The sequence below is a fragment of the Gossypium hirsutum genome, chromosome D13 (assembly GCF_007990345.1).
Source record: "Gossypium hirsutum isolate 1008001.06 chromosome D13, Gossypium_hirsutum_v2.1, whole genome shotgun sequence".
NCBI lineage: Eukaryota > Viridiplantae > Streptophyta > Magnoliopsida > Malvales > Malvaceae > Gossypium > Gossypium hirsutum.
In genome coordinates, this window is record NC_053449.1 from 2,187,238 (window position 1) to 2,212,542 (window position 25,305).

The 25,305-nt window shown below is 33.8% G+C and overlaps 4 protein-coding genes across 14 annotated transcripts; 3 read left to right on the plus strand and 1 right to left on the minus strand.

The window, feature by feature from the left end:
* The first annotated feature begins 127 nt into the window (after window positions 1-127).
* LOC107920420 (serine/arginine-rich splicing factor RS2Z32) lies at window positions 128-3,279 on the plus strand. 6 transcript variants are annotated; one of them, XM_041109912.1, is made up of 7 exons: window positions 128-263; window positions 934-1,050; window positions 1,527-1,566; window positions 1,713-1,808; window positions 2,195-2,391; window positions 2,499-2,663; window positions 2,779-3,279. In XM_041109912.1, the coding sequence occupies exons 2-7, from the start codon at window positions 944-946 to the stop codon at window positions 3,167-3,169; spliced, it is 996 nt and encodes a 331-aa protein (XP_040965846.1). In that variant the 5' UTR covers window positions 128-263; window positions 934-943; the 3' UTR covers window positions 3,170-3,279. The 6 variants fall into 6 exon arrangements, with proteins under 6 accessions (XP_040965846.1, XP_040965847.1, XP_016705621.1 ...); XM_041109913.1 differs by having other exon boundaries at window positions 2,505-2,663; XM_016850132.2 differs by having other exon boundaries at window positions 2,505-2,585; window positions 2,782-3,279.
* A 1,671-nt stretch (window positions 3,280-4,950) lies between these two features.
* LOC107920527 (glutathione S-transferase L3) lies at window positions 4,951-8,592 on the plus strand. The gene is made up of 10 exons (XM_016850274.2): window positions 4,951-5,315; window positions 5,456-5,530; window positions 5,698-5,758; window positions 6,446-6,532; window positions 6,963-7,061; window positions 7,140-7,239; window positions 7,326-7,402; window positions 7,562-7,669; window positions 7,978-8,058; window positions 8,159-8,592. The coding sequence occupies exons 1-10, from the start codon at window positions 5,050-5,052 to the stop codon at window positions 8,168-8,170; spliced, it is 966 nt and encodes a 321-aa protein (XP_016705763.1). The 5' UTR covers window positions 4,951-5,049; the 3' UTR covers window positions 8,171-8,592.
* A 405-nt stretch (window positions 8,593-8,997) lies between these two features.
* LOC107920528 (CDP-diacylglycerol--glycerol-3-phosphate 3-phosphatidyltransferase 1, chloroplastic) lies at window positions 8,998-11,529 on the minus strand. The gene is made up of 7 exons (XM_016850275.2): window positions 11,171-11,529; window positions 10,468-10,565; window positions 10,294-10,344; window positions 10,089-10,202; window positions 9,947-10,003; window positions 9,751-9,836; window positions 8,998-9,647 (listed from the first exon to the last, which is right to left on the minus strand). Exons 1-7 carry the CDS (start codon window positions 11,310-11,312, stop codon window positions 9,533-9,535), a joined length of 663 nt encoding a protein of 220 aa, XP_016705764.1. The 5' UTR covers window positions 11,313-11,529; the 3' UTR covers window positions 8,998-9,532.
* Window positions 11,530-13,907: 2,378 nt separating this feature from the next.
* LOC107918545 (ecotropic viral integration site 5 protein homolog) lies at window positions 13,908-23,239 on the plus strand. Of its 6 annotated transcripts, none has more exons than XM_041109917.1 (19): window positions 13,911-14,201; window positions 15,356-15,425; window positions 15,646-16,251; window positions 16,325-16,504; window positions 16,619-16,732; window positions 16,812-16,870; window positions 17,127-17,193; window positions 17,331-17,382; window positions 17,497-17,589; window positions 17,728-17,811; window positions 17,925-18,349; window positions 18,542-18,603; window positions 18,867-18,936; window positions 19,213-19,293; window positions 19,393-19,494; window positions 19,666-19,796; window positions 20,311-20,428; window positions 21,057-21,201; window positions 22,821-23,239. In XM_041109917.1, the coding sequence occupies exons 1-19, from the start codon at window positions 14,122-14,124 to the stop codon at window positions 22,883-22,885; spliced, it is 2,604 nt and encodes an 867-aa protein (XP_040965851.1). In that variant the 5' UTR covers window positions 13,911-14,121; the 3' UTR covers window positions 22,886-23,239. The 6 variants fall into 6 exon arrangements, 5 of the variants coding, with proteins under 5 accessions (XP_040965848.1, XP_040965851.1, XP_040965850.1 ...); XM_041109918.1 differs by lacking the exon at window positions 13,911-14,201 and adding an exon at window positions 14,646-14,767; XM_041109914.1 differs by having other exon boundaries at window positions 13,910-14,201; window positions 17,331-17,589.
* Window positions 23,240-25,305: the final 2,066 nt, after the last annotated feature.

The following is a 25,305-nucleotide window of genomic DNA, read 5'->3' on the forward strand; positions in this document are numbered from 1 at the left end:
TCGGGTCGGGCCGGGATCCAGCAAGACCAGCAGCACCGGTGTTTGAAACATTACCACTTTTGCAAGCCCAATATTGTGATTCCACGAATGTGAATAAGGGTTCTTTTGGTAATTACAGAATCTCTGATTTTTTTTGACTGATCCTTATCCTCAGCCCCTATAAATATAATGAAAACGACGGGTTTAAATACTATCTCTCTATATTCTCTCTTCGACAACTCTAGGGTTTTTCATCTTCTTCGCCCCTCCTCTCTAGTTTCATCGTAAGCCTATTTTCTACTTTCAATTTCTTATTTTTAAAAAAAATTGAATTCTAATGCTCTTATTTGTTCAATTTCTTGATTTTTTTATCTGTAGATCTGAAAGATTATTGAGCTTTTAAATCTGAATTCGCTTGTTTTTATGTTAATTATATTTCATGCATATTATTCACTGTTTAGGGTTTAGGATCTGTATTTTTTTTTTGTCTTTTTACATTGTTACAAATTGAATTCTGAAAATTAAATAATACTCAAGGTGTTTAAATTTCATGTTTAAGTATGGGTTTCCATAAAAAAAAGATTGTGTTATCTTATGATACTTGTAATAAGAGATGATGCATAGAAACAACGAGTTCATTTAGGCACTGTTCGTTGTTGCTTTTATATCTTGATTTTTACTTGTAATTGGATTCAAAGCAAATGATATTTTTGAAGAATTGAAAAAATCTTACTTAGTATTGCATTCCAATGATGTTATTTTAAAAGTAATTACGAATTTTATGTTCTACAACGGTAACCTTTTAAGATTTCTCGAGCTTATTGTATACTGTTGGTTCTTATATTGAAGACAAGAAATCGTTCTTCTGCTATTTGTTCTAAGAACTAGAGTAATTTTATTATGTAAATATGTTTGATTGTATTATTTTGGTTCTAATGGAAATAATTATTACAGGTAAAGAAATATGCCTAGGTATGATGACCGACGCGGTGGCACTCGTTTGTATGTTGGTCATTTGTCTTCAAGGACAAGATCACGTGATCTAGAGGACATGTTTAGCAGATATGGGAGGTAATCAAGTCTTTTGTCATTGTTGAGTAACTTGTGAAATTTTTAGTTATTGCAATTGGCTCTGATTGGTTTACTGGTTGCATTTTTTTATTTGTTCCATTTGGGTGTTATATTCATTTTTTATGTAATATGGCCATTCAGATAGGTTCAGGGTGGGAGAAATTAGAGTCCTTGTTTTAGTGCTTGACATCTGGTCTTTCTTATATGAGTGAGAATGTTGTGACCCTCCGCGTGTCTGTGTGGTTAACTTGAATGATCTTGTTGAAGGTCTGTTGGCTTTTGCCTAATCTGGAGGTCTATGGTGAGAGGGTGACCTTGGTGGATTTGGCGTGTCTTTCTATAGTGTTATTGCGTATTTTTAGCGAAATGGCAACGATCTCAAAAGTGGTTTTTGGTTCATCTGTGAGGGGCGAACTATCAACCCTTCAATAATTGTGTCATGATGGCCTTACTGTTTCTGGCACCCGTTTATGCAGAGTACGTGATGTGGATATGAAGCGTGACTATGCATTTGTTGTACGTATTTCTTTACTCTTTTTATTTAATCCCAAAGAACATTTCTTATCTATAATATTCTTCACTAGTTTAGTAAATATGATCATTTTGCTTGGAACTTTTTTCCTTCTTTATGTTTTGTATATTGTTGGCCTCCTTGATTGTAGGAATTCAGTGATCCTAGAGATGCCGATGATGCAAGATATGCATTGAATGGTCGAGACATGGATGGAAGCCGGATGATTGTTGAATTTGCCAAAGGAGTAAGTTTTCTGATGACTTTTCCACATACCGTAGATTTGGCTAGCTTCTTTTTCTTTTTAATTGTTAATATCTCAAAAATGTATAGAAGGTGGTAATTGATATATGTAAGCCTTTGGTAATTTGATCTTTTACGTAACTACCTGAGTCAATATCATTATTTGCCACTCGGTTTTCACAATTTGATAAAAGTGGTGATGGGGAAAATCATATTTTAGATGAACTTTCATTGAAGTTGGACTGGTTTTCCTACTTTGAAGGCTAAACTGGTCTGCATCATTTTATCTTGTTTTCCGTAACTCTTTTATCATTATTGTCCTAGGATTCTTCTGTGAGTTCACTAGCTGATATTGTTTGAATGTTGGTTCTGATTTGATTTGCAATTTAGGTGCCCCGTGGTTCAGGTGGATCTCGAGATTACCCTGGAAGAGGCCCCACTCCTGGGTCAGGACGCTGCTTCAACTGTGGAATTGATGGTCATTGGGCTCGTGATTGCAAAGCCGGGGATTGGAAGAATAAGTGTTACCGCTGTGGAGAACGAGGCCATATAGAAAGAAATTGTCAAAACAGTCCAAAGAAACTAAGGTCATCCCCCTATCCTTCCATCAGTTTTTTCTTATTCTGCTCGGTTTTATCTGTTAAACATTCAAATCTTCCATTTATTTACTTTGAAGACAACTCTTTTGATGCAGCCGCAGACCACGCAGTTACTCTCGCTCACCTAGCCCCTACCGTGGTAGAAGCAGAAGCCGCAGTTACAGCAGGGGACGCAGCGACAGGTTTGGATTTAGCTTTCATTGGCAACTGCTTCTGAAATGCAGATTACGTTGGACTTTTTGTTTTAGTGTTGACCTGGAGTAAATATTCTTCCAATTTTTTCGTTAAAGTGTGCCTATGCAATTCAAGAATCAAGAAAAATTAAATCTGTCAGGAAATGATTGTTCTTTATGCTGAATATTGGCCTTTCTGCAGTAGATCAAGATCACCTGTGAAGAGAGACCGAAGTTACGAGCGCGAGGATAGAATATCAAGGAGCCCTAAGCGCCACAAGGGTTCTCCATCACCATCTCAAGGGAGGAAGCATAGTCCAGCACCCGATGAAAGAAGGCCCCAAGAGGGGGGCGGTCCTTCCCCAAAGGACTGCAGGCATGCGAATGGTTCGGATTATAGTGCAAGTCCTAGGGGAAGGAGCAGAAGCCCCGATGCTGATGCTGGGGCTGAGGATGGGGCTTATAGGAGCTCTAGGAAGGAAAATGGCCACAGCCGCAGCCTTAGTCCACCCCCTAGGGATGACAGGAGCCCTGTTTACGATGATGATGATGATGATAATCATGCGTCTACCAGACGCAGTGAATCAAATTAAGGCAGGCGGTGGTTCGAATTGGCAAGTTTTAGGGACATTGTGTGTTTTCGCAACAACTTTGAATTTTTGTTTTATATATTGATGGATATTTAAGGTGGTGTTAAAGACTATATGGATTCATCTTTTTTATTTTTGCATTTGGTTATAATTTCAAACGTATGCAGAAGGTTAAAAATACTGAAATTTGAACAAAGAGGAAGTAGACATCAATGAACTCTTAGTCAGAAATGATCTCGATTTTGTTTGGTAAATACTTTACACGTCTTAAAATAGGAAATCCTACTAATTCTGACATTGTTTTTAATAATTAAACAATAGAAAAAAAGCATTGACGCTTCAGCTTGGTGTTGCAAATCATTCTTCTATTCTGCGCAGATATACTGTCGTTTAGCTTCTGTTAGAATTGAGTGAGTCCCTAAATGGAGATCGGGTTTTACGTTGGGGAGACATAGGTGTGAAGTCTGTAACGATGGAGGCTTTGTGGTAGTTGTCAAAACTTAGCAAGCATGGTAGTCCTCAATATCTTTAAAGCTTTATTTTAATCCTCCTCACATTATCATATTTCTTCTGTTTCTAGTTTCAGGTACTTGTAGATGTATAAGCATATGATTTTGGTCCTTCGCACCCTCCAAATCCAAAATTGATAATGTGAGAATTAAGATGAAGTTAACGCCATACATATATTTGGATAAGTAAATTTCATTTCATGCACAAAAGCAAACTTAAGTTACTAATCATCTAACAAACCCCACAAGTTTTTCAGCCTTCCAACCAATAATTCAAACGCCCTTCTAGCAGAACTTTGAGTGTCACAATGGCCTTCTAATAGAAATTTTGCTAGCCGGTGGAACTGCTTCTAGTGGGTTGATAGAGCTATGTTTACTCCATCGAGAGAAAGGATTGTATAAAAATGTGATTTCACCTCATTTATATCCCTTTCCAATAAGAGGAAGACAAATTAGATTTTTTTTTCTTGATTTTTAACCTTTTCAGTTGGATTTGAAATTTTCAAGAGGAAAAAGTTAGAAATCAGGAGGAAAAAGTTGAAAATTTGATTTTTCGTTTTCCTATTGAAAAGGGATTGAGATGATGTGGAATCATAATTTCATACAATCTTTTCTCCTCTAGACCGCAGATCAAATGGCTAAATATGCGAATAATGATACGTCAAGACCATTATTGTTAATGGATCCAACAAACTTAGTTGAAGGGATTCTACGTGAAGACAGAAATGTCTACACAAGGAATTGACATTTTAATATAATTGTTTTGAGCTGTTATTTTTTAAAAGAAAAAAGAAAAGCATTCCAACCAATGATTCAAAGAATAAAAACATTCAAATTCATAATCCAAAGGCCGAAGATATAAAACCACATAACGCAAATTCAATCTAAACTCCAGAATTTAAACGCATAATACAAACTCAATCATCCATAGTTGCAAACTCATATGAAACAAATACAATAGAACACATTTTAAATTTAATAATCTTCATTAATATTCCCATTGTTATTGCTTCCACTAGCCCCAACACAACCAAAAGATGAAGATCCAATCCATGTTGAACCACCAAAACACCACTAACATCATAATTGGACACTTTATTATCAATATTTGAGTTTGATTCATTCAGCGGAGTTGAGAAAAGATTACGAATAATTTTAAATGTTGTCCTAAAAATATATCAGAACTTAAAATTTTCTGTTCTTTTTACTTATTTTGGCTTTTTCTTGAATTTTTTTTAATATAATAAACTGGTTCAACCAATCATCAAATCGGTTTAACTGAAAAGTGGTGTCGGGATAGACCAAAAACAGCTATATTATGTTGGCAGAGAACAAGTAACCCATATCCTAACACTTGCCCAAAACCAGCCAGACATGGCAGTTTGCTATATTAGTGGTATAGGCTTTGGCCCTTCCCCTACCTTTCAGTATTCACCAAATCGTACAATACCCTTCTCCTCCAATCAAATAACAACAACACTACTACCCAGAACCAAAGCCTTATCTTGTTTCCACCATGCCACAACGTCTGTCCAACCAACTTTCTCTTTTCACTGCAAAACTAAAACCCACTTCCCATTTCGCCCTCCACGGCCTGCTTCAAACAAACCTACCACCATTTCTTCAGCAATGTCATCTGGGTGTGTAATCCATTCTTTCTTCCTCTTCTTTACTTGATGATGTTAGTCAGCAGGAAAAGCTTTTGATTTCTGGGTTTTTTGTCGTCTTGATTCTTGGTTTTGTATTATTTTATTTCAAACCAATATATATCAACGTACAGATATGTGCAAGAGGATCTTCCACCAGCTCTTGATTCTACTTCAGACCCACCTCCAATCTTTGATGGAACAACAAGGTGAACTATTTTAGTAATCTGTCGTCTGGGTTTGCTTTTTCCTTCTTTAATCAGTTTCGAAGTTTTCAATATCCACATGATTGTTAATTCCATGTGAGTTTTCTAGATTTGTAATTAAGAATCTGGTTCTTAACTTTGGTTGGTTTTCCATCGTTACAATGTTTAAGGTTGTATATATCTTACACATGCCCCTACGCTCAGCGTGTTTGGATTACTCGAAACTGTAAGGTACTTTTCTTTTCCTTATCTAAGTTCAAGCTACTTGAGTTTGAATAAAAAAACTTAAATTTGATTTGGTAATTATTAAGTCGAGCTCAAGCAGCTCAAAATATTGATCAAGTCGAATTCGAGCTTAGTTTTATTGGCTCTAATGACTCACGAGCCTTCTCAAACTTTTCATTTTTATATATTTTTATATTATTAAATTACGTTATTACTCTTAATATATATTATTAATCCTAAGCTTAAATTATCAAGTCAAGCTGGAGTTCGAGCTAGAGTATGAAAATTGATAAACTAGCTTAATCAAGCTCTAATTTGAATAGCTAAATTATATCTCAAATCTAGCTCGAGCTTGACAATATTAAAGCTCAGTGCGACTAGATTACACTACTACTTTTACCGTTTGTTTGGTTACATTGATAAGTAGAGAGGGAGGAGAAATGTGTTATGTTATTGTTAATGCTGAAAAACCTGAACAGGTGGTCGTTAAACCGGTGAAACCTTTGGCTCCAGTTGGACTGATTAGTTTGATACATATATACATGTCTAAGGGTATAGGATATGAACTTCCAAATACATGAAAAACTTAGCTCACTTTGTGTCTGGGTTAACCAAAGCCAATTTTGGGTTCATTTTGTTATTTTACCTGTAGGACTGAACAGTATCATTCTTCTTTGCTATTTCTGAAACCAGGGATTGCAGGACAAGATAAAACTAGTTCCAATCGATCTAAAGAACAGGCCTACTTGGTACAAGGAGAACGTCTACCCACCTAACAAGGTCAGACCACATGTCTATGATACAGCCTGGACACCATATACAATAACATAAGATGGTTGCATATTTGTTCCTAGACCACTTGCCAATTAACTTTTTCCTAAATATTGTAGAAATGAAACTGCCAATTACTAATTTAAGTTTCTCTAGTGATGGTAATGGCTACCAAGAGCATCTACCAGACAAGGATGATGGTATAAAGAAAGTCAAACATTAGATGCTAAACAATGTTTCTCGGACTTGGGTGTGACGTGTGAGTGTTGGATACAAGTATGTGTCAGATATGGACATGTTCAATTTTTTTCCAAGTCTTTTCATATATTCGGAAAGTACTTAGAAGAGTTAGAGCAACATATATGCTAAAAGGTCTGGAAAATGTAAAATAACAGAGTATTGTAGTCCTCTTTTCTGCACTAATGTGAAATCAATGCAGGTGCCAGCATTGGAACACAATAATGAAGTGAAAGGAGAGAGTCTAGACTTGATCAAGTATATAGACAGCCACTTCGAAGGGCCTTCACTTTTCCCTGATGTATAATCTCAAAAGCTCTTGATTAGTTTGTTTTTCAGCTCCATGGTTCTTATTTCATGCTCATACACTAAATAACAGGACCCTGCAAAGAAGCAGTTTGCAGATGAGTTATTATCCTACATTGACTCATTCTATAAAACAGTGACTTCTTCATTCAAAGGAGAGAGCACTGAAGCAGGTGAGTTTCAACACTTGGTTTCACTTGATTTTGGATTCTGCAAATGAACTTGTGTCGCCGTAATCTTAGTATGTAAACTGCACCAGGCATTGCATTTGACAACATCGAAACAGCTCTTACCAAGTTTGAGGATGGACCTTTCTTCCTTGGGCAGTTTAGTCTGGTATGTGACAAACACTGTATCATTGCTCTTCAGTAATTGATATGCTCCTAGTTTTCATCAAGTTTCAGAAAGTAGATAGTTAAACATTGGCTTCCTTTCCAATGTAATATGTATGCATGTATGTATGTGTATATATAAATATATCTGTGTCATCTTCAGGTGGATATAACTTATGCACCGTTCATTGAAAGATTTCATCCTTTTTTGTTGGATGTGAAGAAGTATGATATTACTCTTGGCAGAACTAAATTGGCAACTTGGATTGAGGTACCGCTAGACATTTGCTTTATTCTTGTTATGGCATTGCAATTTCTATAAATTGCAAGAAGATATACCTGAAACTTTTTTTTTGGCATTCCAGTTAAGGGTGGGAAACATGATATTTTGAACTTTGATATCATGGACTAAACCATGGTTCAAAAGTTCTATTTTTTTTTAGTCCATTCTCTGTCAAAGGGTAATTGATTATCTAGAAAACATGTTCAATGTCAAAATGGCTTCATGATTCTGTACAAATTGTAGCAGTTTGGGCTTTTTGGCCTTTTGTATATCAATGGGAAATCTGTCCTTGACAGGAGATGAACAAAAACGAGGGTTACACACAAACCAGGTGTGATCCAAAGGAACTTGTTGAGAGCTACAAGAAACGCTTCATGGTAATCAAAATTTAAGGCTTAAGCAGTATTAAAAGTTGTATGAAACATTACCCTCTATCCTCCCCAACCCACTTTTTTTCCTGACTTGTTTCTTTTGCAGGCTCATCTTTGAACAAATGAGGATTCCCTGTTTTTCCTAGTACAAAATCGAGGAATCTAGTCTGTTATTTCCAATGGCACGCACTAGTATTGTCTGGTTCATGCTTTTATCATTGTTGAGAAAAATAGCTCCCCTTTTCTCCGATCAGAAAATGGAAAAATAAGCATATTACTTCAGTTATGCAAAATTGATGTACTCTTACGCAAATGAGCACTCACCTTGGATTGAAAAGGTTGCTTTATTTCTAAAGCTTTTGCCTGAGATTGGGTAATCAATGGAGAAGTATCCATTGCTGCTTTGTTCAACAGAATAGAGGACCTGTTGTTATTAAAACAATGAAACAAGTATTAACCAGAAAAAAAATACGCTTGTCTATCAGTTATGTATAGAACTTTTTAGAATCTAGTTATACCACCAATCATAGTTTTCTGTTACTCAAACTCTTCATTTTTTCTAAAATACCCGAACACTCGTTTAGTTGTTTGACACATTCAAATATGAGTACCAGGATATTATATTTGTGTTAGATATATACCGGAATCAATTACCTCAAATCCTGAAAACATAAGAGGTCAATGCCTAAAGAAACATTACTCATGGGTAGGTCGACAGCAACTTACTATTGAGAGAGAGACCTACATCCAAATGTTTCAGAAGAAGAAGCTTTCTTCTCAGGAAACTCCATGAGGAACTAAATCTGGAATCTGCTGAATACCCTGTGAAAGCATAAGCCTGCCTCTATGCTGATTGAAGAATATTCAAGGAATGTGCGCTAATTCTCTAACATCAATTTCATAATCTATTCATCATAAAACTTGGTTCATAAAAAGACAAACATATAACAGAGAAAGAAATTACATTATACATGATATAATCTGCTTCAAATATTATCCATGACTTGTGTATATGCTGTGAGCAGCTACTTGACTAGTAATTGGCATTTACAGTAGAATAACTCAGTAAGAATTTATCAATCTCAAGTTGCAGCCGCAAACTATGGTGTAAAATGTGTTTCTATTGGGACTCAATTTAAGTACTCAGCATCCTCCACAAAAATAAAGATGGCTTGTCCCAACATCTAAAACCTCATATCATTTAAAACGACCCTAAAACAATTATGAAATTTAAAACATAAGAACAGCCCATGAATATATGAATGCTGTCATCACCAAAATAGCTTAATCATAAAGGACATTCCAACACGTGAACTTCAAGAAGCAAGGGCTTTCTAGTTAATCCAGTGAATAAAGGCGGCAGCTTCAATGGGTGAAAATATTCATCAGAAAGGGCATGAAGTAGCATGAGAAATTGCCACAAACAGTCCACGACAAAAGAACGCAGCCATTGCAATCCAGCAGGTGAAGTTAACGACTCCTATAATACTTTCCGTATCTTCTCCATATACACGACCAATGACATTACTGAGAGACCAGCTGAAAGATAAAGAAAAATAACACCCGAAGCAACTAAGATCCCAGTTTCTCCGAGACTGCATAAAGAGGGAGGAAGAAAAAACATGACAGTCAGATACTGCAACCAAGCTTGTTTGGCATTTATCATTTCATGTTGGTCAAGTAAGAAATTTAATAAACCTGCTATCTCGTGTAGCCAGAAGGATGGTTAGTGCAGCCATTTGCGTGGCAGTTTTCCACTTCCCCAGCTTATTTACGGCAACAGCCTGATTTATGTATCAGACTTAAAATATAAGCTAGAAGCAAAACTCAAGCATTTCCTACTTTAATATAGTAAAATAGGTAGTTGTTTGACATCCAAGGGAGAGAAACATACCGCTAAAAGCTTACCATTTTGAGAAGCAGCCCATTCCCTAACAGCGGACATAGTTATCTACAAACAAAATGTCAACTATTTGTAAGATATTTATAAATAATTCATACAAGTATAGAACAAAACCAGCTATGGTGTATATTACCTCCCTTCCAATGATGGCTATTGATGGTACATTCAGTAGCCATGGCACTTGCCCAAACTCAGCAATGTTCAAAGGTCTAGAACATAATAAGACCAATGTAGCAGCAACCATAAGCTACATTCAACAGGCAGTGATTTCAACAACTAAACTCAATCCAATGAATAACTTAAACGTTTGGAAAATAAAAAGGGGAAAGAGAACACACCTTGTCTGCGACTGGATCCAAAAGAGCACCAAAGGCAGAACATAACCTCATCTGAAAGACACAAAAACGATTTTACTATGATGAACTATATAGAGTACCTAGCCTCTTATAAAACAAGAGGAAAAAGAAAGGCTTCCATAGTATTTCAACAAGGGGGTGTGGTAGAAAGCATACTCTTCGAGCAATGTACCCATCAAGCCAATCGGTTATAGCAGCCGCCATAAATATGCTAGTAGTAGCAGTCCTTCCCCACCAACTATCGACAGAAAAGGCTAAAAAAGAAGAAGAAAATCATTTCATTACTCCCGCAACATTGGCAATACAATTAACAATTGCACTAAGAATCCAAAAGCACACCATCCATACAGCTAACAATAATCCATAGGTTTCTTTACACCATCTAAACCATATCACATTGCAACCTATCATCATTGGTTGTCATAATTCACAAATATATTCCAAATGCAATTAAAAGCTACAATTGCCAAAAATCATCAGAGTTGATCATAATTCATGGCCCAAAACATGAAAATAGCAAACGAACCAAGCTAACATAAACAGTCGCATGATCGTTAAGCATGTCATCACTTAAAACGTATAAAAAACCCAAACGAAAAACCTCGGAAATGGACACTTGATTTTTTTATCCAAACATTAAACAGATCAAAATTAAAGATCCAAACCATGGAGGAAACAACAAATCCAGATTGCACTGCCTCGAAATCGAAACGCCATTGTCAAAACATCGTCATCATAATTAGAAAATCCAAATAAATATTCAACAGGTAAACCAAAATCTAAAATCGCAGTTGACAAGAATTCAACTAAAATATTGCAATGTACGTAAGTCAGGAAAAAGAAAAAGAAGAAACTGAACTGAAAATCAGCAACGGCACGGCGGCGACGCGGCCGAGAGTTAAAACAGTGGGCAAAGTTAAAATTTTGGAAGAAGAATGATTAGAATAAGCTAAACTTGGGTGGTGGTCCAGCTGCTGTTGCAGCAATGGCTCCGAATCCATATCCGCGAGAATGCCGGAAGACCCGGATCCCGACCCGTTAAAGAATCCTTTATTGATCGCTTATGAAGAGGAAGAGAAACAACGCAAAGCAGATCTAATAAAAAGGAAAGATATTTTTGTGTTGTTATTGGGATACAAAATTGAAGATAGGGTTAAAAGGGAAGATATAATGCGCCGTGTTAGGATGGTGGCTGTGGCGGTCACGGTCACGGTTACGGTTACGGTTACGGTTCGCACTTTAATTTCACCAACTTTCAGGTTGTCGGCTGTAAATCTCTCTTTTTTTTTTTGTTTAGGCTTGGTTAAAAAAATATCATTTTACCTTTTAATCTTTCAATTTATATTATTTGTCAAATTATGTTAAAATGAGAAAAAAAATAATTTGTTAAATTAAAAAAATAATTAATTATTAACGTGGCATTCACGTAATAATTCACGTATATTTTACATCAACAACATTAACAAATATTAATTTTTCAAGAGTAATTTGACAAATTGTATAAATTTAAAAGTTAAAAATGAGAAAATTAAATGAAAGATAAAAATGATATTTTTATAAAGTTAGAATCTTAAATAAATCATTATACCTTTTTTTACTCAACTTTAAATTTTTTTTATTTAAATACTAACTTTATTAATATATGATATTTTGATCATCTCATCGTTAAATCATTAACAAATTATTTTCGTGATTTTTTTTTATTTTTACAGTAATAAATTTATCTCTATATATAAAAATTTTATCAATTTAATCTTAATTTTAAAATTTAATAATTTATATATGGATTAATTTACTAAGGCTGTAGCACCTATGAATGTTCCACAATAACTGAATGGACGCATCGACTTTAAAGAAAAATTTCATCCTAAATTTGAACTCAAAATTTAGTAGAAGGCTCGATTTTGTTTTGTCTCGTCTCAAATTTTATTTTATTTTGAAATTATATATTTATTTATTGAAAGTAAAATTTTAATATATATATTAGGAGTATTTTTGTGAATATCTCAAAATAGGGTGGGACAGATTAACCTCAAATTTGACCCTGACTCATCTTGAACCCAGTTTTTCAAAAAAAAAATCTAACTTTAATAGATCGGATCAAGTTGAAACTTATCGGAGTCGGGGTTTTTGTCATCCCTAATTTCAACCTCTAAAGTCACATGGGGATATGTTGATGACCATAGCTTGAAAAGCACTTGTTGGTTAGGGATCACTATAAAATTCTCAGTGATGGCAAAATCATACACCATGGTCTGGATGGAGAAGAGAATATTCATGTTCGGTGATTTTAAAGGAAAAATTAAAAAGTTATATATATTTTTATCAAAAAAAAAAGAAAAGAAAAGAAGAAGACAATTTTCTATTTTTTGAAAGTATTTTAAATTTTCATCTATTTTTAATATTTTTTTTGTAGAACTTAAATTGAATGAATGTATAAAGTTAGGGCTAAATGTGCTATTCTTTTAGAATTAAAATAAATATGATAGAATCTGTAAATATTCGAGGGTTAAATTTATTATTATGTCAAAAAGGCTACATCTGCATTCTCTTAATGATTTAACGATGTATGACCAAATTATTAAATGTTGATAACATTATTAGCTAAATAAAAAATTTTGGCGTTAGGTGACTAAAATAGAAGCATGTTAATAGTTGTGCAACTATTGTTATAATTTACCGTAATTTATTTAAGAAAATATTTTTAAATTTTTTAGTTTTTAATATTACACGTTTTACATGTAATTTTATATTTTTGTAATTTATTGAATAATGTATCTATTACCATATTTAAGTGTTTTACTAGTTGATATCACCTTCAACTAGGTCACTCATTAAATTTACCAAAAATCCCTCACTCTTAATAAGAAATATATATTATTCTAAGGGTAATTTTATCTTTTCATATAAAATATAGAAAAATACTTGTACGTAATAGTATTTGAACCCAAATTATTGTGATATTTGGCCCGTTAACTTTACCGTTTCAATCAAAGACATTTTCTTGTTAGGGATAAATATCAAAATTATACATAAAATTTGATACAAGTTAAATTTGAAATATATGTTTATCATTTACCAAGACGTAATAAACGTTTTATGAAATTGATTGTCCTTTTTTTCTCTTTGTCATCCTTATAAAGAAATCACAATAACGTAGATAAAAATATCATGTAAACTATTGTATTTGGAACCAAATTACATTTTGTCTTCATTACCCAAAAAAATAAACAAATTATTCCTTGTACATTGGATCAATGAGCAAACTAGTTTTTAACAAATTACTCCGTTTTATTGTTAAAAATTAATCTATGTATATCAACATGAGGTAAATGTGGCACGTCACGTGTAATTATCTAATTATTTAGTCAGTCATGTCAGTTTTTAACAGTAAATATGGATAAAATATTTAAGAAAAAAATATTAATTTACTCTTTAATCTAAAGTATAAAGAGTAATTTGCCTATTTTTTAAATAGAGGGAGTAAAATACAATCTAACAGGGGCTTTATTGTAGTTTTACCCAAAAAGATGGCGCTAATCTCGCCTTTTCTTTGCATGGGCCTGCCCGCCCTTCCATCCATTTTCCCTCCCCTTTTCCTTCCAAACAACCAAAACCGAAACTCCCTCTCCACCCTTTCTCTCCCTTCATTTTCTCTTCCCTTCTTTCCTTTCTTTTCCATTACTGTAATTCAACCAACCAAACCACCAAATTCTCCGAACGATCCTCCCCATCCGTAACCATCACCCTCCAAAATCTCACAGTCACAGACCAATCAATCCATCCACCTCATCAAATACTGTAACCAGAATGACATATTCCACCACCACTACCACCGCAACCACCACCACCAAAACCGTGAACCCCCATTTAACCTTCGAACACAAGAGGTACCCTTTGCTCGCCACGTGTCCCTTCTATTCCTCTTTCTCTGATCCATGACAGTATGATCAGATCCTTTTCCCGTTTTTTTAGTGAAAAATATTTAGACTGTTCTTTTTTTTCTACTCCGAATTTTTATCCGCGTTTATTGATTTGGATTTTGATAATGTGAGATGTGATTTAATTCTTTTGAAAACAAATTTGAGTGGAAAATATGAGCATATGTTGTTTTCTACCGTAACTCGGCAGTCTTCGGATGCCGATTTCAGGTATATTCGAGCTCCATTTTCATTTAAAATTTCATTTTTATTTTGATGATTTTTTTTTTGTGATCAAGATCTTATTGAATTTCATCACGGTTTGGTTTAGTAATAGCATTGTGCTAACTGGTTGCTAGCGATTTAATTTTGTTTGTTTGTTTGTTTTTATGAGAACGTTGTTTGAAGTTTGTGATATTTCATTGAGAAAAAAAAGTTTCATGGAACCTGGTGTGATATTTGTCCAAATTGAGTGGAAAATATGAGCATATGTTGTTTTCTACCGTAACTCGGCAATCTTCGGATGCCGATTTCAGGTATATTCAAGCTTCATTTTCATTGAAATTTTCATTTTTATTTTGATGGTTTTTTTTGTGATCAAGATCTTATTGAATTTCATCACGGTTTGGTTAGTAATCGAGGATTGTGCTATCTGGTTGCTAGCGATTTAATTTTGTTTGTTTATTTATTTTTATGAGAACGTTGTTTGAAGTTTGTGATCTTTCGTTGAGAAAAAAAAAGTTTCATGGAACCCGGTATGATATTTGTCCAAATTGAGCGGAAAATAGTGATAATAAGAAGTAGACTATTTTAATGTTTGACTAGGATACGTTGTTTTGTACTGTAACTAGGCAATGTGTGGAAGTTGATTACAGGTAACTTGGAGTTGTGCTTTTGATTAATTTACATTCTATTTTGCTTTTTAGTTTGATGCTTTAGCTAATTTCTTGCTCTAGATTTTATTTTGCTGTACTGTATTGAATTTGATAAGTTTAGGTTAGAAAGTTGTGGAAATTTGCAATCTTTCTTTGAGCTACTTTTCTTGGAATAATCTGCTGTTAACTTGAAGGTTTGTTGAATTTTGGGGTTATTAAATCAATCTTTTTATTTTTTTCATTTTATAGGGATGCGTATGGATTTGCTGTGAGGCCTCAGCATGTTCAAAGATACCGAGAATATGCTAATATCTACAGGGTATTTTTCATGACTCTGTTACTCCTTTCTGTTTTAAGCTCATCGCCTTCTTTTGGCTTCTGAGGAAAGGAAAGGATAATTAAATGCCAACTCTTATATCTTGGTGAACATTGAATTTTCAAACCTCTCTCTTCCTCATTGTTTGGATACTAAATGATTACAAACTCTATAGTCAGAAGTCAGAACTTTGATTTAATCTTGTATATACTCATGACTTTAGGAAGAAGAGGAGGAAAGATCAGGTAGGTGGAATGATTTCTTGGAACGCCAAGCAGATTATGCTCAATTGCTTACCAATGAGATGCCCTCGGAGGGAAGAAAGGAGGTCTCGCACATTGAAGTTGCAGAGGATGGGAATAATGAAGCACGAAAGGGAGTTGAAGGAGATGATTTATGCAAAAAGAAGTTGGGTTCTGATAGTCTGTCTGCAGAAAAAGAGAAGGTGCTGCCAGCACCAGAGAAAAGAGGTCGTCAAACTGCAATATGGACTGAAATTAGACCATCCCTTCGGGCCATTGAAGATATGATGAGTACTCGCGTAAAGAAAGGCCGTTTATCTGAAGAAGAGCAAGAAACCAGTCGAGCAAAGCCATTATCTCCTGCAGAAGATGCTAGATTCACTAAGGGATCATCAGAAGATGATTCTGAGGATGAATCTTTTTATGCTGAGAGATCTGACCCAGTTCAGGATGCCCCTACACTTGACAGAACCGGCACTATAAGAGGTGCTGCTGCAAATGCAGCTCCTACAGAATCTTCATTTCCCTGGAAAGAAGAGTTGAAAGTTCTTGTCCGTGGTGGAGTGCCAATGGCTCTTAGGGGAGAGGTATGTATTTGATATGTCTCTCTCTGTTTGCCACACTCTTTCTTTGTCTCTCTTGTGAATTTGGTCATTACAGATTTGGCAAGCCTTTGTTGGTGTAAGGAGACGCCGAGTAGAAAATTATTACCAGAATCTGCTTGCCAATGAAACTAACTCTGGCGATAACACCAATCAAAAGAGCAACCAGTCAGATGGTAAGGGTTCAGCCACCAGGTCTGCATGTGGGCCTGAGAAATGGAAGGGGCAGATTGAGAAGGTTGTTCCATTTGCAGTTTGAAATATGTAGTAGTTTTTATACCCCTGCAATGGGTGCTGCCTTCTTTACCGGTGTTATTAGTTTGATATCCCTAACTACTGGTTCTGGAAACAGGATTTGCCACGAACGTTCCCTGGTCACCCTGCTCTGGATGATGATGGTAGAAATGCTTTGCGACGTTTACTTACAGCCTATGCTCGACATAACCCCTCTGTTGGATACTGTCAGGTATTAGGTTCAGAAATATATTAGCTATGGTCATGGTTGCAGGGTTATGGCTTTCTGGGTTAAGTGTTTTCTTATGCAGGCCATGAATTTCTTTGCTGCCTTTTTACTCCTCTTGATGCCTGAAGAAAATGCGTTCTGGTATGTTTAGAGACTTAGTTGAAAAATTCCTTGCAAATCCAGTATCCATTGTTCTGTGAAATTTTTTAAGGTTATGGAGCAGAGCATATTTTGTTGCTTGAACATGATAATTTTTGTAATCCCATGATTTGCATGTTCTATTGTCTTGTTTATTTGGTGGGGGTTCTCTATTTTTAATTGCAAGCATAGCTTTCCAATTTTAAAATTAAGCACATGATTGGTTTTATATTCTTCTAAACTATCGTATTTGCTTCAGGACTTTGAAGGGTATTATTGATGAGTATTTTGATGGCTATTTCTCGGAGGAAATGATTGAGTCTCAGGTAATAACTTGCATTACTCCTTTTATTCTTTGTTGATTGATTTCTACCATCTGTTTCTCCTAAATGAGATTGTTAAAGTGGCTGATGGAATGATTATTCTTTCGATCTCTCTTGGTAACATTGTGGCCTGTTGTTAGGTTGACCAACTTGTTTTTGAAGAGTTGGTGCGTGAGAGATTTCCAAAACTTGGTTTGTTTTTTCAATATTCGTCCTTTCTTGTGTTCGAAATTTCTCAGATGTTCTCTTTCCATCATGTTTTTTTGGGCAGGCAGTTTATGATTGACAATTTCATGTTTATTGCAGTCAGTCATCTAGATCACCTGGGAGTACAAGTGGCATGGGTTACTGGACCATGGTTCCTTTCCATTTTTATGAACATGCTTCCATGGGAAAGCGGTCAGGTTTCATACCATGTCTTTTAGCAATATTTAGCGAGTGTCTTTGTTTCTATTTTACTGGTGTTTGTACTCATTTAATAATCGGAATAACCCGTGCTTAGTTGCAAGATTCCTGATGGATTTATCCTCACTACAGTGCTTCGAGTCTGGGATGTGTTCCTATTTGAAGGAAATCGTGTTATGCTGTTTAGGACAGCACTTGCTCTTATAGAGTTTTACGGTATGGAGTAACAGACGCAAGTATTTTGAACTTCTATGATATCTTTACGGTAATTGAAGCTTGAAAATTGTGACTAAATGAACTGCTTTATTAAAATGTTAATTTTCTTACAGGCCCTGAATTACTTACAACTAAGGATGCGGGAGATGCAGTTACTTTACTACAATCATTAGCTAGCTCAACATTTGACAGCAGTCAACTCGTATTGTCAGCTTGTATGGGTTACGAAAATGTAAATGAACAAGTATTACTTGAGTTAAGGGAGAAGCACCGGTCAGTTGTAAAAGCTGCAGTTGATGAAAGATTAAGGGGGCTTCAAATTTGGAGGGAATCACAGGGCCGGGCATCTAAGCTATATGGTTTTAAGCAAGATTCTAAGTCAGCGCTTAGGAAAACAAATAAGACAGGAGAATTGGTTGATTCAAAAACTAATGGAGATCTTTCACGTTCCAAGTCCGAATCAATGAATGCGGATGAAAATCTTCTTTGTCTGACAAGAGATGCTAAGTCGGATTCTGTTCCAGATCTTCAACAGCAGGTAGTGTATAAGTTTTCCTTTTGATGAATACAATATTTCATTACAGACCAAACTGATGTTTGGCAAGTAGAATAGATAATAGGCTACATCTTACTCAAATATATTTGCTTGCCTTAAGTTCATGCAAGAGAATTTTGTTGGCCTCTTTTGTGATGTTTCACTCTTTAATTTATTATAAACATTCACATGCAGGTTGTAGGGTTAAAGGTCGAGTTGTGCAGGTTGCTGGAAGAGAAAAGATCAGCTGTTCTCAGGTTAATAATTTATATTATGTCTATTACTTTTGGTTCTTCGATTGTCAGTTCTCTATAGACCGTAGAGGAAATGTAATTTATTTTCTTGGTTACAGGTTGCTCTTTACCTCTGCTATGTCATAATGTTTTATAAATTGGATATAAGTGACTATTTAATCTTTGCATTTTAAGGAGGAACTTATCTGTTATTTATTTTAGAATTGTTTTTCTTCAGCTGAAATAACCCTTGACAAATGTGACATTGAATTCCTCACTTGTATTAGATCTGATGAACTGGAGACAGCATTGATGGAAATGGTTAAGCAGGACAATCGACGCCAATTATGTGCTAGGGTAAACTGGAATATGTTATTCAATTTGCCAAAATTTACTGTCAATTGCTGACTTGTTTTTAAAGATAGTTATAAAACTATGTCATTCCTATCATGCAACTCATTTTGCTTGCTTTTACCTGGCACCTTAGGCTTCTTCATGAAATTTAATGTCAATATGCATTACCAGAACTTGCTAAAAAACTCGTGTTTCTGGTTTTCATGAATCATGAATTGAAAGTTCTAGTTTTCTTAGCAGGAATATATTGCATACTGAACATCTGTTTCTCTTCTTTAGGTAGAGCAATTAGAGCAAGAAGTTGGTGAGCTTCGTAAGGCACTGTTTGAGAAGACTGAACAAGAAACTGCAATGCTTCAGGTTTGATTTGTTTTCCTCATCTTCAATCAGTTTGAAGATTATTTTCTTCTATCGATATGAATGTCTTTATGATAATGATGTTTGTTAAATATTTCATGGATCCTAATGCAATTTGAGCAAGATCAAAAGGAAACAGAAGATGCTTGTAGATTTGCCGAACAAAATGCAGCTGCACAGAGATATTCTGTTGAAGTGCTTCAGGTACTCATCGTGTTCAAATCTCTTGTTTATTTGTTTATAAATTTTCCCCTCAAACATACCTTACTGAGGCACTTAAAAACCTTTTTTTTTCTTGTGAAAAGCAAGCAGATATTATATGTAATTTTCCCGGTCCCATCACTGCTATTAGCTTCAACATTTATGTTAATGCAGGAAAAGTATGAAAAGGCCATTGCTGCGCTTGCTGAAATGGAGAAAAGAGCGGTAATGGCAGAATCAATGGTGGAAGCTACCTTACATTACCATTCTGGACAAAATAAAGCTCAGCCATCTCTTTCTCCACGGTGTGTAGTTGACTTCCACTTTCAAACCTTTTATGCTTGGGTGAAAAACGTTTTATAATGGATGATAAAACCAAACCAGACCAGCTGGTTCAACTAGTTCTACAGAGAACCTGGTAGTTTGACAGTTCAACCATATAAATTGAACTGCAAAATTAAAGAATCAGCCAAAATTCGGTAAAATAAAACTCGGGGACTGGCACAAAACCGGTCAATTAATTGTTGGCCTGTTGAGTGTGTGGTTTGGGGAAGACTCAATTAGTTGTTGTTTTCTCTTTCCAATCTTTTGCAACGCCTTTTGAAAGCTTTGCTCTTTACGATGCCTATTATTTATATTTCCCTTATCATTATCTACCATCTTCTCACCAACAACTTAGTGAAGAACTGAAGGAAAAAATGCTTTAATTTTCAGCACATTATTTACATGTAAAAGAAAATGTTGTGAGCCTCTCTGTTTTCATTCTATGCTTATCGTTGCTTTTGGGTCGGTTTCTGCTATTTAAACATTGGCTTGCAGATCACCCCAGCCAAATTCACCACCACGCAACAATCAAGAGGTACAACAAGAGAATCCCGCCAGCAAGCTTAATTTACTTGCTCGACCATTTGTACTTGGCTGGCGCGACAGAATCAAGGTTAGTTTTCACACGTTTATCTTCTTACTAGTTGTGGGTGATCAGATGTGTGTTGGACATAGATGTGTTTGACACGAGTATACTCAATTTTTTCTAAGTTTTTCTGTGTATTGAGAATCCTCGTTCTGCTTCAAGATTGCAACAGACACTTGTGTCAAAGAAGTAAACTTCTCAATTTTGACCCGAACTCAGAAAGTCAACCTATTAACGCGAGCCAGCTCAATCCGATTTAATTATAAAACATCAACAATCCAAATTTGCCCAACTCGAACCAAAAGTGATCCAAACCCAAAATTATCCGTACTAAAAGTGATTGAACACTTAAAACTTACCATCAAATTTGAACAACAAATTTGACCGACTTCAACACAAAAAGCACAACTTGCAAATTCAAATGACCGAATTCCAAATAAACTAAACTTAAAATAATTGAACTCGAAATGATTCGGACAAAAAATATTCTGAACCTAAAATGATCCGAAAAATGTAGAACTCAAATTGACTTGACCTATGTTGATCGCTTTCAAAACCAATTTAATCCACTTATTTGCCAGGTGTATCTAATTATAAACCTTTTTCATCATTTATGTATTAAACCAAGATTGATATGACTTATGGAACAAAACAGGGAAAGATCAGTAATGCTTATCGACCAAATGATGGGAAGTCCTCTAGTGAAGATCAGAATACTGCAACACAGCAGGAAACAAACACTAAGGAAAACACCGCCGAGAATACAGATGACAAGGAAGCAAATGGCAACGAAGCTCATGGTAAGGAGTGTACGATTGCCGGTTTTTCATGTTAATAATTGCATACATATCCTTCATTTGCTGCCTTACAATTCTTTCATTCATTGGCCTTGGTATGTATTTTTCTTTAACACTGCCATTTCTAGAGAGTAGTTGCTTGCTTGCCTCTATATTAGAAGAAAGATAATGTTAATTATAGTTCATAATACTTGTAGATATTTGAAATCTTAGTGTATATTTTTCATTTGAACATATTTGGATTTCTCTCAGACAGCTGATTTGATACATCATGTTTCAGATTCAAGTAGATAAGTTAACCTATAAATTCTAAAATTGCTAAATGTTACTGGGACTGGAGAAAAAAATTGAATAAAATATTGACAAGCAATTATGATTGATCTTTAACTATGCTGTTGGACTTAACTTTTGATAAATGAATAAGGACTAACTTGATTCTATTTAATAGTATAGGGACTGATTTTGAACTAATCCTTATAATAGAAAAGCTTTTAAGTGCTTTTACCTATTTGGAATAGGTAAACCTTTAAAAAGGATCATATCTGTATATTCATATCCAAATAGTTAAAGGTACTTGCTATTTTAAGGATTAGATCAAAATCAGTCCTTATACTATTAAATAGAATCAAGTTACTCCTTAGACTAAAAAAATGTCATTTTTACTACTTAGGTAAGCTTTTATGGTTTTACAAATAAAACTTTTGTTTGGAGTTGAATTGTAAGTGAAAAAATAATATTTTGTTGTCATTTTTTAAATGTTAAATTTATTAAAATTTTATTTTTTTATTAATACATAAATTAAATTTATCCATTTAATAAAAGAATGATTAATTTGAAACAATTCCTATAATAGAGGTATCATGAAATTTGACCCTACAATTATTTAGCTACTAGGATTACATTTTATATTATTCTTTTCATGTTATAATCGCATTTAAATTGTAATATCTATAGGTCTTCCTTCTTTGATACTTGACTTGCTCTTTTTTTTTTAAACAATAATGGTTAATTTTTTATTTTAGTCCCTCTACTTTTTAATTATATAAAAATAGTTAAATTTCAATTTTGGTTTTTATACTATATTAAAATTCGAGAGGCCTTCTTTCCTTGACACTTGGCTTGCCTTTTTTTTTTTTGGGATTCTTAACAATAATAGTTAATTTTCAATTTTAGCCCCTCTACTTTTTAATTATATAAAAATAGTTAAATTTTAATTTTGGTCCCTATACTATATTAAAATTTGAGGTTTGATCTTTATACTTGAATTTTTTTATATATATAATTTAGTACTCCAATGTTTATAATGTCATTAGTTAGTCTAAATATTTTATTCTAATTAAAATGTTGACGTAAATTTAAAGATTTGTTAACATTGTTAATTTTTTTTGTTAAATTCAAGTTCATTATAATGTCATTTTGTATGTTATGATTATCGAATGAGTACTATTTTTAAATATTTTAAAACATCACACCAATAAATTTAACAGAAGAATTTTAATGGTGTTAATAATTAGACCTAAATTTTTAAGTTTAAAAAATAGAACTAAATTCTTACAAATAAAAAATTGGAGATCAAATTCTAAATATACATTTTAATATATATTTTATGTTTTATGTTTTAGTTTTTTCTCGTATCATGTCTCTCAACTGTCAAAAGTCCACATCATGGAGGGAAGCATGGAAGTAATATATAAAAACCTCAGCCAAGCCCAAGGGATACATTTCTTGCCTTACAAGCAAGGTTTTTGTTCCCCGTAGCTGCATCGTTCTCTTTTCATTCTAGGAGTGGAGGAACCAACCTATGCCACAATCCTTCAACTGATCCAGTTTTAGGATCCTACTTTCTTTCTTTTTGATAGACGCAAGTTATATATATGTCAAAATTTCATTTAAATTGTAGTTCTTGATTCAATTATTTGTACAGATTTTTTTAAATATTTGTAACACTTCCATACTTGACCCGATCACCTGATCAAGACACCGAAATATCACATTAATTGTCGGAGCAATTACAACTAATTGTATATTGATTTAATTTTTTTATTCAAGTTTCTATGCTCATTACACATTTATAGCATAATTTATAAACAAACTTTATACAAGCTTATGAAAATTCTCTTGATGTCCTATAATTGATTAAGGACTAAAATATAAAAATTTAATCTTTCGAGTTGACATCGCAACTTCGGGGATTCCACGTTGCGAATCACTCACTGACTTAGCTCATCACAACATGATGAACTTGACGTTGCGACGTGTGTTCTGTCTCCATGACTCCCATGAATTTCAATTCACAACTTCTAAAACAATGTTCATGTCTCAGCCGTGTAACCCCTGTATCTAAATTTTTGTAACTTTTTCCTAGACTTTCCAAATGATTTTAATTTAGTCCCGAATTGTTTCTAAGGTATTTCTTGGGCCTCGAGGGCTCAATATAGGGATGATGTGTGTATGTATGAATAGTTTATGTTATGTTTATGATATTGAATGAAATTAAGTTAAATGTTTCGATTGTACAGTAATGCTTTGTAACCCTAATCCGATGACGGAAACAAGTTAAGGGTGTTGCAGTTCATATACCAAAATTCAATCAAATTCAACCATTTGTTTCCACTAAAAATCTTTTACACATTCTTTGTTTTACCTATGTACATCCCATATTCTATACCATAAATTGTATTTCATACCACTTTTCTTCCAACATTTGATGATGTGATGAGATTTATTGAGATTGCTACTTCCAACAACTTGAATCTAGAGCTCTAATCCAATATTTCATCTATGCGTTTAAAGCATGCGTTAAGTTCGTGAAAGCTTAGTAAGTATATTAAGAATTAAACTTACAGTTACTTTAATCAAATTGAAGGTGTCAATACTTTAAATATAACATAATGAATTAATTAAATGATCATTAAATGCTTACTTCCACTTACAATCTTACCCTATTTCACTTACTACTCACTATTGATTTCACTTTACACTTTTCATTTATTCCACAATATACTCAAGCAAGATACGTAGAAAGAACATTGAAATGCACCAAAGTGCAGAATCAATGAAATGCTCTGAAGAGTCACTATCACTAATTTGCACCGAAGTGTCACTATCACTATGCACACTAAAACTTTCCAAATAGTATGTCATCTATATCCAACAGGTTCAAATCTTGTCTACTTGAGCATTTATATTAGCAATTTTCATCATTGTCACATAGTAATTAATAGCATATAAAACATTACATTCTTTACAATTTAGTCTTTATTTTCATTAAAAATAAATTTTCATTTAATTATCACTTTGATTTCACTTAAAATTAAATTCACTATCATAAACACTTCATTCGAATTTTCAATTTGAGTGTTTTTATTTCATACTTCTAATTTTTTTACGCTCTTTGCAAATTAATCCTCTTTACATTAATTTCACTACACTTAACTTTACAATATTTTCAATTTAGTTATTGCTAACATATAAATAAATAATCACTTTACCCTCACTTTAGGATACATTTCACTTCCATATATTACTTCGTTTAAAAATTTCATTACAAAATTTTACAATTTAGTCCGTATCATTATAAAATTTCATAATCACTATAAATCCACTTCAATATCACTTTAAATTTAACTCGCTACCATATAACACTTCAATTAAACACTTATTCATAATATCATATTCTACACATTAATTTTTGTACACTTTACATTTTAACCACTTATTCCATATTTTCATTACACAACATTAATTCACCTAGAAAATTAAATTAAATGAATATCTTCACTATACTTTAATCAATTTCAAATTAAATAATAACACAAATATTTTTAAGTTAATCACACAACAACTAATATAACAATTTCACATATTTTATACTTGGATTTTAATAGGTATATCAAAATTCTTGAAGTACTTGCCTCTCTTTTGTTAGAATTTCACTATTTTGCTTTTAATTTTCTTCCTTCCTCACTTTTGTCACCACTTTCACGTTGCTTCCAACACTTGCATTATTTATTCTCTTTTTCTGTTTCATGAACACATTAAATACATAATCAAATTTTTTTACTACAAATCACTCTCTCATATCTCTACTTCAACTAAACATAAAAT